At 41.4% G+C, this 17212-nt stretch overlaps 1 protein-coding gene and 1 non-coding gene across 6 annotated transcripts in view; both read left to right on the forward strand.

The window, feature by feature from the left end:
- TULP4 (TUB like protein 4) overlaps window positions 1–17212 on the forward strand; it is a 232936-nt gene that overhangs the window by 155070 nt on the left and 60654 nt on the right. For all 5 annotated transcript variants that reach the window (XR_005531715.1, XM_039252075.1, XM_039252078.1 and 2 more), the window contains one exon: window positions 8348–8509. Coding sequence is in view for 4 of the 5 variants with exons in the window: in XM_039252075.1 (XP_039108006.1) it covers window positions 8348–8509 (162 nt within the window). In the remaining variant the exon portion in view is untranslated. The remainder of the gene's footprint in view (window positions 1–8347; window positions 8510–17212) is intronic.
- On the forward strand, window positions 14347–14454 carry LOC120245178. Its single transcript, XR_005531722.1, has one exon. It is a non-coding gene; the product is annotated as a U6 spliceosomal RNA (small nuclear RNA).

A 17212-nucleotide genomic window follows, 5' to 3' on the forward strand; every position in this document is an offset into this window, starting at 1 on the left:
GAATTAATTTGTTGTCTCTAGAAAATGTTTTAAGTTCTTAAAAGCTACATAGTGTAGTTAGTTGAAACATAGGGTCAGTGAAACCGAGGTCTTGAGTTTGCCCTAAGCAAACCTCTCTTTTTAGTAACCTCAGGCCAGCTGTTCCAGAGCTGGCTCACAAATCCATGCCCTGGTCGCAGTGGGGACATGCTAACAACCAAACACAAACCTGTAACCTCTGCTGGGTAAACAGCAGATGTTCGTGTCCTTTTGGTGTTTGTTCATTTATTTTATCTGAAATGTGATATATCCAGTATTGTAAGCAATTTTAAAGAAAGTTAAACATTTCTAAGTAAATGCAACCTGTAACAACTTTATGAATGAATAACTATAGAGAATACTAGGTAATTAAAGGTAGTTAAAAGATGTCTAGGTCAGTCAGTGGGGGGACATAATAGTCTTTTTTTCTATTGAGTTGTAATTGACATATAATGTTATATTAGTGGCAGGTAGACAAACAGCATAATGATTTGATATTTGTACAAACGGCTGACCCTTGAACAACTGCGGTGAACTGCACAGGTGCACTTAACATACATGGGTTTGTTTCAATAAATACAGAACAGATAGAAGTGGGAGGGGGGCAAGCTAAGATGGCAGCATAGTAGCAGGACCCTGGGCTTGCCTCATCCCTCAATCACAGCTAGATAACTATCAGATCATTCTGAACACCCAAGAAATTGACCTGAGGGCTGACAGAACAAAGTGCACAACTAGAGGGAGAGAAGAGGCTACATTGAGGAAGGTAGGAAGTACAGAGACATGGTTTGGGGGAGAAATGGGGAGAAGTGGATCGCGGCTTCTGTGGAGGGAAGGGAGCCTTGGTCGTGGAGAGAGGTAGGAGAGAGGGGGGATGAGGAGCACACAGGATCACACAAGGAAAGCACTTCCCCAAAACCTCTCTAACCTGGGGAAGGAAACAGACATCCAAATCCAGGAGGCACAGAGAGCTCCCATCAAGATCAACAAAAGCAGGCCAACACCAAGACATATTGTAGTTAAGTTTGCAAAATATAGTGATAAAGAAGAAGTCCTAAAAGCAGCAAGACAAAAGAAGTCCCTCACTTATAAGGGAAGTGCTAAACATTAGCAGCAGATATTTCCACAGAAACTTGGCAAGCCAGAAGTTCAGCTCGCTGAATGAGAAGAATCTGCAGCCAAGAATACTCTATCCAGCAAGACTGTCATTCAGAATAGGAGAGATGAAGAGTTTCCCAGACAAACAAAAACTAGAGGGGTTTGTGACCACTAAACCAGCTCTGCAAGAAATATTAAAGGAGAAGCTTTGAGTAGGAGGGAAAAGACCAAAAGTGACAAGGACTAGAGAGGACCCGAGAGATTTTCCAGAAACAACAACAAAAAAAGCAATAAAATGGCTCTAAGTACATGTCAGTAATTATGCTGAATGTAAAAAAGACCCCTCCATATGCTGCCTACAAGAGACTCACTTGAGACCTAAAGACACCTGCGCGTTGAAAGTGAGGGGATGGAGAAATATTTATCACGTAAATGGATGTCAAAAGGAAACCAGAGTAGCAATACTTACATCAAACAAACTAGATTTAACCAAAGACTGGGGGTCCCTGGATGGCGCAGTTAGTTAAGCATCCAACTCTTGATCTCGGCTCAGGTCATGATTCACATTTCTTAACTTCAAGCCCCACATCAGGCTTTGTGCTGATGATACAGAGCCTGCTTGTGATTCTGTCTCTCCTTCTGCCTTCCCTTTCTCTGCTTATGCTTTCTCTCTTGCTCTCATAAAAATAAATAAACTTAAAAAAAAAAAAAAAAAACCACAACAAAGACCATGACAAGATGGAAAAGGGCACTAGATCATAATAAAGGGGACTATCCAACAAGAAGATTGTAAATATTTATGACCTCAACTTGTGACCACCCAAATATATAAAATACTTAATACCAAAACATAAAGGAACTCATTGATAATAATACAATAATAGTAGGAGGATCTTAAACACCCCACTTACAGCAATGGACAGATCATCTAAGCAGAAAATCAACAAAGAAACAATGGCTTTCAATGACACAGTGGACCAGATGGACTTAACAGATACAATGAGAACATTTCATCCTAAAGCAGCAGAATACACTGCTTTAGAGATGTTCTCCAGAATAGATCACATACTGGATCACAAATCAGCCCTCAACAAGTACAGAAAGATTGAGATCATACCATGCGTAGTTTCAGACCACAATACTATGAAACTTGAAGTCAACTATAAGAAAGAATTTGGAAAGATCATAAATACATGAGGTTAAAGAACATCCTACTAAAGAATGATTGGGTTAAGCAGTCATTCTTTAAATAATGAAAATACCACTGTCTAAAACTTTAGGGATGCAGCAAAGGCAGTCCTGAGAGGGAGGTAGATTGCAATATAGGCCTACCTCAAGAAGCAAGAAAACTCTCAAATACACAGCCTAATCGTATGCCAAAGGAGCTAGAAAAAGAACAACAAATGAAGCCTAAAGCCAGAAGAAGGTAAATTAAAAAAGATTAGAGCAGAGAGTCACCTGGGTAGCTCTGTCAGTTAAATGTCTTGACTTCGGCTCAGGTCATGATTTCGTGGTGTGTGAGTTTGAGCCCCATGTCAGGCTCTGTGCTGACAGCTCAGAGCCTGGAGCCTGCTTCAGATTCTGTGTCTCCCGCTCTGTCTCTCTGCCCCTCCCCCACTCATGCTCTGATGCTCTGTCTCTGTCTCTGTCTCTCTCTCTCTCTCTCTCTCAAGAATAAATAAAACATTACAAATTTTGTTTTAAAAGATCAGAGCAGAAATAAATGATACAGAAACCAAAAAAAAAAAAGAAATGGTGGAACAAATCAATGAAACCAAGAGCTTGTTCTTTGAAAAAAATTAATATAACTGATAAACCTAAGCTAGATTTATGAAAAAGAAAAGAGAAAGGACTAAATAAATAAATAAAATCACAAATGAGAGAAATGAAAAAACAGCTAACACCACAGAAATACAATTATAAGAGAATATTATGAAAAGTCATATGCCAACAAATTGGACAATCTGGGAGAAATGGATAAATTCTAGAAATATAAGCAACCAAAATTGAAACTGGAAGAAATAACGGAAACATGTACAGACTGATAACCAGCAAAGAAATTGAATCATTAATCAAAAATCCCCCAACAAAGTCCAGGGCCAGATGGCTTCAAGGGAATTCTTCCAAACATTTAAGGAAGAGTTAATACCTGTTCTTTTCAAACTATTCCCCAAAAAAATAGAAATGGAATTAAAACTTCCAAACTCATTCTGTAAGGCCAGTGTTACCCCAATTTCACAAACAGACAAACGCATCACTAAAGAAGAGAACTATAGGCCAATATCCCTGATGAACATGGATGCAAAAATTCTCAACAGAATACTAGCAAATCGAATCCAACAGTACATTAAAAGAATCATTCATCATGATTAAGTGGGATTTATTCCTGAGTTGCAAGGATGGTTCAAAATTCGCAAATCAGTCAATGTGATACACCACATTAATAAAAGTAAGGGTAAGAACCATTTGATCCTCTCAAAAGATGCAGAAAAGCATTTGACAAAGTGCAATATCCATGCATGATAAAGACTCAACAAAGTAGGTTTAGAGGAAACATAATAAAGGCCATATAAGAAAAAGCCACGGCTAATATCATCCTCAGTGAGGAAAACCTGGAAGCTTTTTCCCTAAGGTCAGAAACAAGGATGTCTACTCTTACCATTGTTATTTAACATGGTACTGGAAGTCCTAGCCTCAGCAGTCAGACAACAAAAGTAATTTAGCATCCACATCGACAAGAAGTCAAACTTTCACTATTGACAGATGATATGATGTTCTATATGGAAAACCCAAAAGACATCACCACAAAATTGCTAGAACTGGTACATGAGTTCATTACAATCAAAGGATACAAAATCAATGAAAAGAAATCTGTTGCATTTCTGTATACCAATAATGAAGCAGCAGAAAGAGAAATGATCAAGGAACTGATCCCGTTTACAGTTGCATCAAAAACCTAAGATACCTAGGAATAAATCTAACTAAAGAGGCAAAAGACCTGTACTCTGAAAACTTATAAAACACTGATGAAAGAAAGTACAGATGACACACAAAAAAATGGAGAAACATTCCATGCTCACGGATCAGAAGAACAAATACTGTTAAAATATCTATACTACCGAAAGCAACCTACACATTTAGTGCAGTCCTTATCAAAATACCACCACCATTTTCCACACAGAGCTAGAACAAACCATCCTGAAATTGGTGTGGAACCACATAGCCAAGGCAGTCTTGATAAAGAAAAGCAAAGCTGGAGGCATCACTTCAAGCTACATTACAAAGCTGTAGCCATCAAGGCAGTGTACTGTGGTCCTGACATAAAAACAGACACATTGATCAGTGGAACAGAGTAGAAACCCCAGAAATGATCCACAACTGTATGGTCAACTAACCTTTGACAAAGCAGGAAAGAATATCCAGAGGAGAAAAGATGATCTCTTCAACAAGTGGTGCTGGGAAAACTGCACAGCTACATGCAGAAGAATGAAACTGGACCACTTTCTTACACCGTACACAAAAGTAAGCCCCAAATGGATGAAAGACCTAAACGTGACAGGAAACCATCAAAATCCTAGAGGAAAACTTCTTTGACCTTGGCTGGAGCAACTTCTTCCTAGACACATCACCAGAGAGGCAAGGGAAACAAAAGCAAAAATTAACTTGATTGGGACTTCTTCAAGATAAAACTGCACAGCGAAGGAAACAATCAACAAAACTAAAAGGCAGCCTTCAGAATAGGAGAAGATGTTTGCAAATGACATCTGATAAAGGGTTAGTATCCAAAATATATAAAGAACTTACCAAACTCAACACCCCGACAACAAATAATCCAGTTAAAAATTGGACAGAGGGTCTGAATAGACATTTTTCCAAAGAAGACGTGCAGATGGCTAACAGACACATGAAAAGATGCTCAACATCACTCATCATCAGGGAAAAACAAATCAAAACTACAATGAGATATCACCTCACACCTGTCAGAATGGCTAAAATTAACGACCAGAGAAAACAACAGGTATTGGTGAGGATGTGGATAAAGGGGAACCCTCCTTACACTCTTGGATGGAATGTAAACTGGTGCAGCCACTCTGGAAAACAGTATGAAGATTCCTCGAAAAATTAAAAATAGGGGCTCCTGGGGGTTCAGTCAGTTAAGTGTCTGACTTTAGCTCAGGTCATGATCTCATGGTTCATGAGTTCAAGCCCTGCATCGGGCTCTGTGCTGACAGCTCAGAGCCTGGAGCCTGCTTCAGATTCTGTGTCTCCCTCTCTCTCTCTGCTCCTCCTCCACTCACGCTCTGTCTCTGTCTCTCAAAAATGAATTAACATTAAAATTTTTTTAATGGGGTGCCTGGGTGGCTCAGTTAAGTGTCCAACTTCAGCTCAGTCATGAAATAAGTCAAAGAAAGATAAATATCATATGATTTTACTCATGTGGAATTTAAGAAACAACAGACGAAATAGGGGAAATAAAAAAGAGAGGCAAACCTGAAAACAGATTCTTTTTTTTTTTTTTTTTAAATGTTTTATTTATTTCTAGGAGACAGAGAGAGACAGCGTGAGCAGGGGAGGGTCAGAGAGAGAGGGAGTCACAGACTGAAACAGGCTCCAGGCTCTGAGCTGGCAGTCAGCACAGAGCCCGACGCGGGGCTCGAACCCACGAACCGCGAGATCATGACCTAAGTGAAAGTCGGACGCTTAACCGACTAAGCCACCCAGGCGCCCCCTGAAAACAGATTCTTAACTATAGAGAACAAACTGAGGGTTGCTGGAGGAGAGGTGGTCAGGGGGATGGGTTAAATTGGTGATGGGTATTAAGGAGGGTACTGGTAATGATGAGCACTGGGTGTTGTATATAACTGATGAATCACTAAATTCTACCCTGGAAACTAATATTACACTGTATGTTAACTAACTGTAATTTAAATAAAAACTTTAAAAAGAAAAAAAATACCATACTATAAATGTATTTTCTCTTCCTTATGATTTGGTTAATAACATTTTCTTTTCTCTAGCTCACTAGATTGCAGAAATACAGTATATAATAGGTAAAACATACAAAATATGTGTTAATTGTTTCTGATATTGATAAGGCTTCTGGTCAGTAGTAGATTATTAGTAGTTAAGTTTTGGGGGAGTCAAAGTTACACATGGATTTTCAGCGGCACAGGCATCAGCAACCCCTAAGATCTGAGTTGCAAATGATCAATAAGCACACGAAATGATACTCCCCATGGCTACATTGGAGAAATGCAAATTAGGAACACCGTGTCCTGCCATTACATACCTACTGGAATTAAAATTAAAGAGATGGACAACACCAAGTGCCAGTGAGGACTGAACCTACTAACACTCTCATACACTGCTGCAGGAGGTGTAAGATGGCATAACCACTTTGGAAAATAATATGGTGATTTCTTATGCATTTAAACATGCTTTTATGACCCAGCATTTAACATATGATCCAGCAGTTAATTCCACTCTCAGGTATTTACTCAGGAGAAATGAAACCATGTATCTACCAAAAGTCTTGCACATGCATGGTCATAGCAATTTTGCAGTAGCTGAATACTGGAAACAACCGAAATGGCTGGCAATTTAGATGGATAAATAAGTTGTGGTCTATTTATATAACGGAATACTACTCTTCATGAAAAGGAATGAACTGCTGATGCACACAAGAATTTAGAATACTCTTAAATACTGTACTGAGTAAAAGCAGCCATACACAAAAGTGAGCAAACTACACAGTTTGATTCATGTAAAATTCAAGAATAAAACTAGTGAGAGAAATTCACTGGTTGCCTTGGACCAAAGGTGAGCATAAGGGATTGACTGCTAAGGAGACTTTATTTAATGTATACAAATTATGCTTCAGTAAGGTTGATTTTTTAAAAAAGATAATAAATACTATCAGCAACTACTTGCCAACAATTTGGAAAACTTATGTGAACTGGAAAATTTTTTTTTAGTGGTTTAATAGAACTGACTTAGGAAATAAAAAGCTTAACAGCTTGACTTGTATTAAAACTACTGAGTAAATCGAAGCAATGGTTAAAAATCTTCCCACCAAAGAAAAAAGAAAAAAGAAAAAATTCAGAGCCAGATGGTTTTATAGTAATGTTATACCAAACTTTCATGCACTAGGTCATTCCAGTTTCTATAAATTGTTCCAGGCAGTGGAAAAGAAAGAACTACTCTCCAATTCATTCTGAGAGATCAACATAACTTTGAGAAATCCAGACAAAGACATTACAAAAAAGGAAATCTTAAGTTTGTTTCACTCATGAATACAGCTGTAGAAATTCTGAACTCATCAGTAAATCAGCTGTGTGTATAAAAGATAATACTTCACCTCCAAGTTGGGCTACTTCTAGGCATGCAAGGGTAGTATAATTGAGGAAGTCCATAGAAGCAATTCACTTCAGTAATAGATTAAAAGATTTTTTAAATGTGGTTATTTGAATAAATACAATGAACACATTTGATAAAATAACACCCAAGTATGCATAATTTTTCCAGTTAAATTATCATTATTTTTCATTTTAGTCTCTAGAGAGCACGAGCAAACGAAAGGGACAGAGGGAAAGAGAGAGAATCTTAAGCCAATCCATGCTCAGCATGGAGCCTGATATGGGGTTCAATCCCATGACCCTGGGATCATGACCTGAGCCAAAATCAAGAGTCAGACGCTCAACCGACTGAGCTACCCAGGCACCCCTAAGTTATTTTTCATTTTGATTAAGAGAATACTATTAGCAAGACTGAGAAATGTGTATAATCCGAAACTGAGGAATTTGCTATTTTGATAAGTGACCCAGAGACTCTAATGGCGAATCTGTTATCCTAGGTGGGAGACCATAGAACAATGGCAAAAAGCAAGGACACTGGATCCATAAAACCGTGGGTCATTCTTGACCCTGCCATTCACCTTGTGTGTGATGAGAAGTTACTTATCCCCTCTGTGTCTGTTTTCTCTGTAAAATTCGCATGATAATCCCTCCCACAAACAACACTTAAAGAATTAACATGTCATGCTCTGCACTGACACTTGCCTTTCTAACGATTTTATATGTTAGTGTTACAATACATGTGATGTGTTTTATGTATTGTTCTCTTTAAGACCTTCTAACTCTTGGCCAAAGGCTAAGTTCATGACTATAACCTGTGATAAAAGTGCTTTCCCTTTCATATTACATATTGACACCTTTTTATGTGTGTCTCAAAGGTGAGTGATTTCACATGGAGCCATGATGGGACTCAGGCACTTATTTCGTATCGAGATGGGTTTGTCCTGGTTGGTTCTGTCAGCGGACAAAGACACTGGTCATCTGAGATCAACTTGGAGAGTCAAATCACATGTGGCATATGGACTCCTGATGACCAACAGGTAAAGCCTCTTGATTATGGGTATGTAATGAATGTTAAAACCATGTGAGCTGGGGAGGAAATGAATTGCATACAGTCATATAGGGAAGGGGTGAAGGAGGGGAAGCTGCCTCAGAAGCCTCTTAAAGAATCACAAAGATAAACAGCAATGAATATGTCCAGGTAAAAATTAAAACTTTAAGTGAACCATACATGGGAGAAAAAAATATTTCCCATCAGTATGGTAAACACTGAGTTAACATTTTGATTATGGAAAATATTCATACAGATATACTTTTAAATCTACTTACATAGCCAGTTGGTAAGTAGATAATAGACATAATGATTCACAAAAGAAGCTCAACTAGTCAATAATCATATGGTGGAAAAGTATACATTTTCAGGAGAAAAATGCAAAATAACATAGGAAATAGTTTTACTTATTAGCAAAAAATAATAAAATGATACAGATGATTTCCTGGTTAATGATAAGAGTTCAATCCAAGTATTCTTATTCATTGCTCGTAATAATGTCTCTTAAACCTTTGGGGAAGCAGTTTGGCAGAATATGTCAGAAGTCTTTAAAACTTACTGTCCACTTTGACCTGATAATATACTTTAGGAATTTATCTAAAAACAAAAGGAAGAAAATAAAAGTTACAGTCATTAAAACATTATTTGTGATAGTAAAAATTTGGCAGCTTGTCTAAAAATAGACTGATTAAGTAAACTGTGGTATCCCCACTTAAACTTAAGTTCGGGAAATTATAGATTGTGGTTTTGAAGACAGTGTAATAATCTGGAAGAGTTCTTATGATATAATGTTGAGGGAAAAAAATCAGGCTATGAAATGGTGTATGTGGTATGATTATCATGTCATAAAACAGCCAAAAGAAACCCATCCACATAGCTGAAAGACCTGGAAGGAAACAAAATGCCACATGAAGTTTGTTGTTTTATAGTGATGAGCTCTGGGGTCATTTTCTAAAACACATTAAAAAAATTTTTTTAATGTATCTGATTTACTTTCATGATAGAGTAATATAGAATAACCTAATAAAATTGTATGTTGGTAATTCATTTTTTAACATTTATTTTGAGAGTGAGAGCATGTGCACTCACACTAGTGGGAAAGGGGCAGAGAGAGAGAGAGAGAATATCCCAAGCAGACACCGCACTGTCAGCACAGAGCCCAGTGTGAGATCCTGACCCAAGCCAAAATCAAGAACAGACACTTAACTGACTGAGCCACGGAGGCACCTCTGAGAAACCTCTGAGAATTCATTTTCTAAGTGAAAAGGTTGACGACTCGGGAAAACCTTTTAAATACAAAGCTTATGTTTTCTAAGTACAGCAAAATCCATAAAATGTCAGGACATTTCATAGGGACTTTAGTTTAATATTGATAAAAGCAGGCATTAGTATAATAAGGAATTATAACGTTCATTTTTGAGTCTTCTTTTCATTCTTTGTTTTTTTAACTGAATTGCTCTTTGTTAATCACTAAACATTTCTTGCTTCCATTTTTTCCCAAGTAAAATTGGTTAATATTTTTTCTTGTTCTTCTCAAAATGACTATTATGGGAGCTACAAAGAAATCATTTCAACTCCACATTTCTTCCACGGTCCTCTCCCGGAGGCTTCTAATTACCCAGTGGCATATGCGTGTGTCTGTCTGAAGCACTTAGAATTATCGTGCCCTTGTGGTTTTGTAGGTTTTGCCGCCCCTGCAGTCTGCCGGAGAAGCCTGCTGCAGCCCGTTCAGCGGCTTGGCACAGACCCTGTCCCTGTACCTCTCCTCCTCTGTTAAGGGGGTGGGGGTGTGAGTTATTTTCAGCCTGTTTCCCAGGGCTTTTGTAATGATCAAATGGGGCAATAGATGTGCTTTAAGAAAGCACTTAAAAATATGTAAGTGGAAGCCTTAGCTTTGCATTCTTCCCTTGCCTAGAGGGCTGGAACCTGGGAGGCTCATGTCACAGTCCTCTGATGAGCTATGCCTGCCAGTATCCCTAACAGACAGCATGCCGGAGTGTGACAGTCACAGGACCGGGCATGCTGGGGACACGGTGGGTAAGACTTGGCACCTGCCTTTGAGCTGGTGGAGGCCAGATGAGGAGGCAGACCCACAGACATCCTGCAATGCGTCCTGGCAAAGTTACCTGTGTAGCCGGCAACCTGGTGTCGTGGGCGTGACGGAGTACAGATGGGCTGCAGCTTCTGTTTTTAAATTTTTTTTTAATGTTTATTTATTTTTGAGAGAGAGAGAGAGAGAACATGAGGGGGGAGGTGCAAAGAGAGAGGGAGACATAGAATCCTAAGCAGACTTGAGGCTCTGAGCTGTCAGCAACAGAGCCCAATGCGGGGCTTGAACTCATGAACCACAAGATCAAGACCTGAGCTGAAGTCGGACACTTAACCAACTGAGCCACCCAGGCGTTCCATGGGCTGCAGCTTTGAGGCCAGGCTGAGGCACTTGGACTTGGCTCTGTAGACCTGTCTGCAGGACCAGAGAGTGGCTTTGGCCCATGATTGGTCTGCTGGTCCACAAACTCTCTCTAAAGGACTGCTTTTACTGGTTCTATATTTGGGCTAATGGGTAGGATTTCACTCAGGAAAGTGCTGCACTTACTGCCGCTTAGAAAGGTTGCAGGCCACTGAGGCAGTGAGGGTCCTTGTAAGAATTGAAGGTAGAGAAGAGATTTATGGGGTGTTACTCCATCAGTCTTGTTTGAACTGAGACATGGAAAAACAAAATTCCTTCCTCCACGTCTCTCACTCTTTCTTATCTCTTGCTTGGTTTGAAAATTATTAATGAAAGAAGACAATCTGTAATGTAAGGCTCTGAGCTTTTACATTGGGAGTTGGTGTTTAAAGCTGTGCCTCATCCATATCCGTGTCTCTTCCTTCTCCCAGAGAGCCTCCTGCACTTCACGTAGAGTAAAACACCGTCCAGGATGAAGCCGCCTTCTCACACCTTGAGATAGTTCTAACCATACAGGAATTTAGGTTGCTTCCTAACTTTTTAAAATATAAGCAGTACTATTTTACAAGTAAGTTTGATAAGAGTCTAGCTGTTTTCCTATTTGTTGTGTATTTTCTTTTTTATATATGTATATATATATATTTCTAAATATTTATTTTTGAGAGAGAGAACATGAGCAGGGGAGGGGCAGATGGAGAGGGAGAAGGGGGGGCAGAGGAGGAGGAGGAGAAGAGAGAGAGAGAGAGAGAGAGAATGAATCCCAAACAGGCTCCATGCCGTCTGCACATAGCCCAATATGGGGCTCGAACTCATGAGTTGTGAGATGATGACCTGAGCTGAAACCAAGAGTTGGACACTTAACTCACTGAACCACTCAGGTGCCCCTGTTGTGTATTTTTCTCAGTCTAGACTAGTGATCTAGATACACTTTTGGGGTTTATAGTCTACTTTAAGTATCAGATGGAAATTGGGAGCCCTTTTCCTGGAAAAATGTGCACGTGTATCACTTTGTGTAGAATGTTGGGAGCTCATAGGATTCCATTCATGAACTCTCCCCCTTTACATCTGATCTAGACAGTTTAGAGGTGACTTTTGAGATAATCTTTCCTAACTTTCTGTTGTTCGTTTATTGCAAAATTACAGAAAATTGAAAGAATATACTTGCCTTAATTCAGAAACTAATTATTTTGGCATATTTGTGCATGGTCTCCTCCTCTGCCTGCCTCCCATTCCTCCTCTCTTTCTCTTCATACATGCACACATTTTTTGTAGTACTTTTTGGAATGTAAGTTATAGACATTATGCCACACCACCCCAAAATATTTCAAGAATAAGTTCATTCTACAGGTAAAAATATTTCAAGAATAAGTTCATATCTAATTATTCTACATTATCAGCCTCAAGAAATTAGCAGTGATCCTAGCTGGTATCCCGGGTATCTTCATAGCTCTCTAATTGTTACAAAAATGAGTTTTGTAGGCTTTTTTCCCCTTTTTTTGTTATTTATGTTTACATTTATAGAACCAAGATCTAAGTTGTGTACAGCAATTGTTTATTATGTCTTGAGTCTAGAAAAGTTTCTTCTTTTTTTCTTTTTTCAATGGCATTGCCTTTCTAGCAAGTTTAGTGTGGTTACCTTGTAGAATATTCCAAGTCTGGACTTGTAAAATTGTTTACCCATAGTATCATTTAATTTCTAGTAGTTTCTGTATTATCTATCAGCTGGAAGTTAGTTTAAGATCAGATTTGGATTAAGCAGTTTTGGTAAGAATAGTTAATAGGTGATTCCCTATCATTCACACTGAGCCACATTGAGAAGTGCATAATATCATGTCATCCCACTGTGGGAGGTGCTGAGTCTGATGGGACCTTTGTAAAACAAGACTATTTTTTAATAGCATGTTCTTCATTTCATCTATACTTACAGCGAATTTTTTCCCAAGTGATGTTAAATTTTAGGCTAAAATTTGTCTTCCATTAAATTGCAAGCAGGGAATATGATCCTACCTGGAGTTTATATACTAGATGAAGACTGGCTTAGTCTCTTCAGGCTGCTACAACAGTTCTGCTGGCTGGAGGGCTTAAGCACAGTTTCAACACAGTTCAGGAGGATGGAAGTTGAAGATCAGGTACCGGTAGGTTTGGTTTCTCATGAAGCCTCCTTGGCTTGCAGGTGGCCACCCTCTTCCTGTGACCTCATATGACCTTTCCTATGTGTGCTCATCCCTGATATCTCTTTCTCTTTGTATAAGGACACCAGTCCACCTGGTTTGGGGCCCTATCCCTAGGACCTCATTTAACCTTAATTATCTGGCTTTGTCTTCAGATACTGTCACATTAGGGATTAAGCCTTCAGCATATCAATTTTGAGTAAGATACAAACATTCAGTTTCTAATAGCCTCATAAGAAATATGAGTCTTCAAAAAAATATATTTAAAGAATAGAAAATTCACAGAAAAGACACATATAAATTCAGCTTGACAAACTTGAGATGTATTTATAAATAAGACCGTATTTGTAGGGCTTGAGAGAAAAAAACAAATGATGTAAATAGACAATATCAGAGAATAAATATAAATATGGGGAAAAAATATCTGTGGGTCTCACGTTGGTCAAGAATAATGCCGCAGTGACTCCTCTGCCATCACTAGGAATACCAAGCCCCACAGTGTGCAGGAAAAGAGTGTGGTGTTCCCTGTGCATTGTCTGGGGTGCAGGGGTACCGTACCTCTTGATAGAGGAAACTGCTTTGAAACGTGTACACTCACACATATCCATCCTGCATTCTTTGAGTCTTAGGTGAATGTGAGTTCACTTTGAGAGCCTTTGAACCAGAGAAAGTTGTTGAGAACTGGAGGTACAGTTCCATCAGGAGAGGTGGAGATGCCAGCCCGTGACCCAGCGTGTGTGGGCGTGAACTAGGCCCTCCGAGAACAGAACATCCAGTGAATCTGTGTCCATGGAAGATGGGATGGAAGGAAAAAGCCTCAGACTCTCATCTCAGGAATTTAGGTTAGATGGGGAAGAGTTTTGTGGTTACTGCTCTGAGTGAAAGGGCATATCTAAACCAGGACAGGAAGAAAGCCCTAGTTCCCACCCTTCTTGGGAGAGCACCTCATAAGAAGAAACCTCCCAAGAACCCCTCTGCCGTGGGCACAAGGAGGTCTGCCAAGAACTACTTCTTAGACTGGTGGTTTGTCTTTCTCTTCCCGGGTCCCCCTTCTCTACCGCAGCTCCTGTAGTTTGAGTGCGTGAACCATTTAGATTTACTTTAGGGGGAGCCCAGGCATGGAGAATGTGTACACATTAGGGAAGTTAGCAGTACCATGGTCACGCACAGTACAGTCCTCAGATCAGATGCCTTGTGGCTTATCTAGTGCCCGCTTCAGCAGCACACGTACTAAAGTCGGAATGATCCAGAGCAGGTTAGCACGGCCTCTGCGCAAGGATGCCATGCAGATGCCATGTGGTTCCTCCGGGCCTTGCAGCTTCCTCTCTGACCCAGCAGTCCTTTTCAGGCATCTCCGTCCTCGCCTGTTGGCCTTTCTTTCCAGCTGCTCCTGCTTTCTACTCTGACAGAGATGTGGCTCCCCCAGGCCCCCAGAGCCACGGAGTTCTTGCCTCATGTGAAGCCTATACTCCAAGCAGCCGGGGGCTTCACTTTGCCCACCCCGACCCGCACCGTCCCCTCCAACTCTGACTGAGGCAGAGGCGTCTGTGACCCGAGTCTGCACATCCAGGCCTCCTGCTTTGCAGACACGCTCTCCCCCCCGCCGGCAGCAGGGCCGCAGTTGTTACATCCGGTCCCTGCCCCAGCGTCGTCGTTCTCTTCCAGTGCTGCCCCTGACGCCCTGCTCCGGGAGGCCCTCCTGCCTCATTCCTCGTTCTCACCTGTTCCCTTGTCTAGAGCTCCAAGTTGGGGCCCTTCCCCCTTTCTCTCCTCGTTGGGCTGATTTCTCCCACTACCACGGCCTGTCAGCTCCGACCTGAGCACGCAGGCTCCCCAAGCTGCCTTCTCTGTGCGCCATCCCTTCCCCCTGTCCCTCCCGCTGAGCACTGGCTGCCTGGACCCCGCTCAGCCCGTGTGGGCCCTGCAGAGCTCGGCAGCCTTCCTCCCTGCCCCTTCCCCGTTGCTGGCCACTCGCACTTGACTTGCGCCTCTTCCTTGTCTTCACCTTCCACTTAGTCCCCATGGCCTGGTGATTCTGCTTCTTAAATATTTCCCTATCAGGGATGATTTATTTGTATTTACATGCTCAAGATGGTAATGGTCACACCAGCCCAAGTGCAAGTGGTTAAGCTCTCACACACCTTGCGCTCTGTAACAGGGCTGCTTGATCTGGTGACTTGCAGATCCTTCCCATTGCTCCTCCTCTCCAGCTTTGTTCCCTGGCTGGGTCCTTTGTTCATCAGCAGCTGCTTCTGCCGCACAGGGCGGCCTCCCTCCTGGTTCCTGTGCAGTGAGGGAAGGAGTGGCTTCTCAAGTTGTTGAAGATATTTATTTGTTTATTTTTAATGTTTATTTATTTTTGAGACAGAGTGTGAGCGGGGGAGGTGCACAGAGAGAGGGAGACACAGAATCTGAAGCACAGAGCCCAATGCAGGACTTGAACCCACGAACCGTGAGATAGTGACCTGAGTCAAAGCCAGACCCTAAAGTAACTTAGCCACCCAGATTCCCAGTTGTCAAAGTTATTTAAAGATCTCCCTTTGCCTGCAGCGGTGCCTGCACACTGTGGAGCAGCTTCCCTGGGGCAGGGGATGGAAGGGGGCTTCTCGGAGGAAGGGGCAGGACCACCCAGACCAGAAGCCAGGGCAGCTCTGCTTCTGTGTTAAATACGAAATTGGGATTGTGTCTTAATATTTTGTTTTTGAGGACAAATCTGTAAGACAAACATATGAGTCTGGTTCCTCTCTATACAATCTGGTCCCTTTCTAACTTTCTATTTATGTTTACTAGCTTTTGTCAAATTAAAGAGCTGTAGTTTTTATTTCTTTTTTTTTTTAAGAGCACAAGCAGGGGAAGGGCAGAAGGAGAGAGAGAATCCCAAGCAAGCTCCTCGCAGTCAGCACAGAGCCTGATGGGGGGCTTGGGCCCACAACCCTGGGATCATGACCTGAGCAGAAATCAGTAGTCGGATGCTCAACTGACTGAGCTGCCCAGGCGCCCCAAAGAGCTGTAGTTTTTAAAAGTCAAATAGTACTAATAGGCTTATAATGAAAACTTTTAAAAACAAAGCACAGGCACCTTTTAGTTCCCTGTGCTATCCCTCCTCCCCGATTCCCACTCCAGTTCCCAATTTCTGACTCTCACTCCGATTCCCACTTCCGACTCTGATTCCCACTCCTGACTGCTGCTCCCTGATTCCCACTCTCTGTGGCAAGAACTCTAATTTTAACCCTTTGTGTTTCTCTCCATATTTCTGAATTAAAGGCTAGTTCTGTCCAATCTTGACTTTTCATCCTCAGGTGTTCTCTGTGAACTTCCTACCTGGAAAACGAGAAACTGGCTGTCTTGGAACGCTCCTTTCCATACGTTTCCGGCGTGCTCCCGTCTCCACAGTTGGTGGCCAGTGTTCTGTGGTGAACACGCGATCCACAGACAGCTGGCACACACAGCCACGGTTGAGTGGCTGCCTCGTGCACCCTGGCCTTTGCCCACAGTTAGTAAAGTTGCCTTACTTACTGCTTAGTTTTCTGGGTACCAACCACAGATTAATCCCTACACTCTCCAAAATAGTAGAAACCTCCTCGGAATGTGTTCCACCACTTAGGAGGTGGCTTTCTGGCGCGGTTTCTCCCATGGCCCTTGGCCCCCTGTGCCAGCATCACAGCTGGCAGGTACCCAAGGGTGTTGCTTCCCTCGCCTCCCCCTGGTACGGGAGCCCCTATTTTCGGGATCACGCACTTGTATTTTGTGGTTTGGTGGAACCCTGTTTTGGTGGAACATGTCTTCTGGGAAATTTTAAGACAGTTGCTTTATAAGTCTTCCCCGTTATTTAGCTGGGACGTAGCAGTCCCTTTGCAACTCGTTCCTTCAGCTCTTTTGTCTTTTCTCTTTCTGTCCTTCTAAATTGATGATCTCATTTTAATATCTTTTCTCTCCCAGTTTCTTTTCTTTGCCTGCTTATCCCATATTCTGGGCAGTATCCTCCAAGTTTCCTTTGACTTTTAAAAAGTTAATGCTGGGGCGCCTGGGTGGCTTAGTTGGTTAAGCGTCCAACTTTCGCTTAGGTCATGAT

Source organism: Hyaena hyaena, unplaced genomic scaffold (genome assembly GCF_003009895.1).
Source record: "Hyaena hyaena isolate Hyena2069 unplaced genomic scaffold, ASM300989v1 scaffold_405, whole genome shotgun sequence".
In the NCBI taxonomy this organism is placed as follows: Eukaryota; Metazoa; Chordata; class Mammalia; order Carnivora; family Hyaenidae; genus Hyaena; species Hyaena hyaena.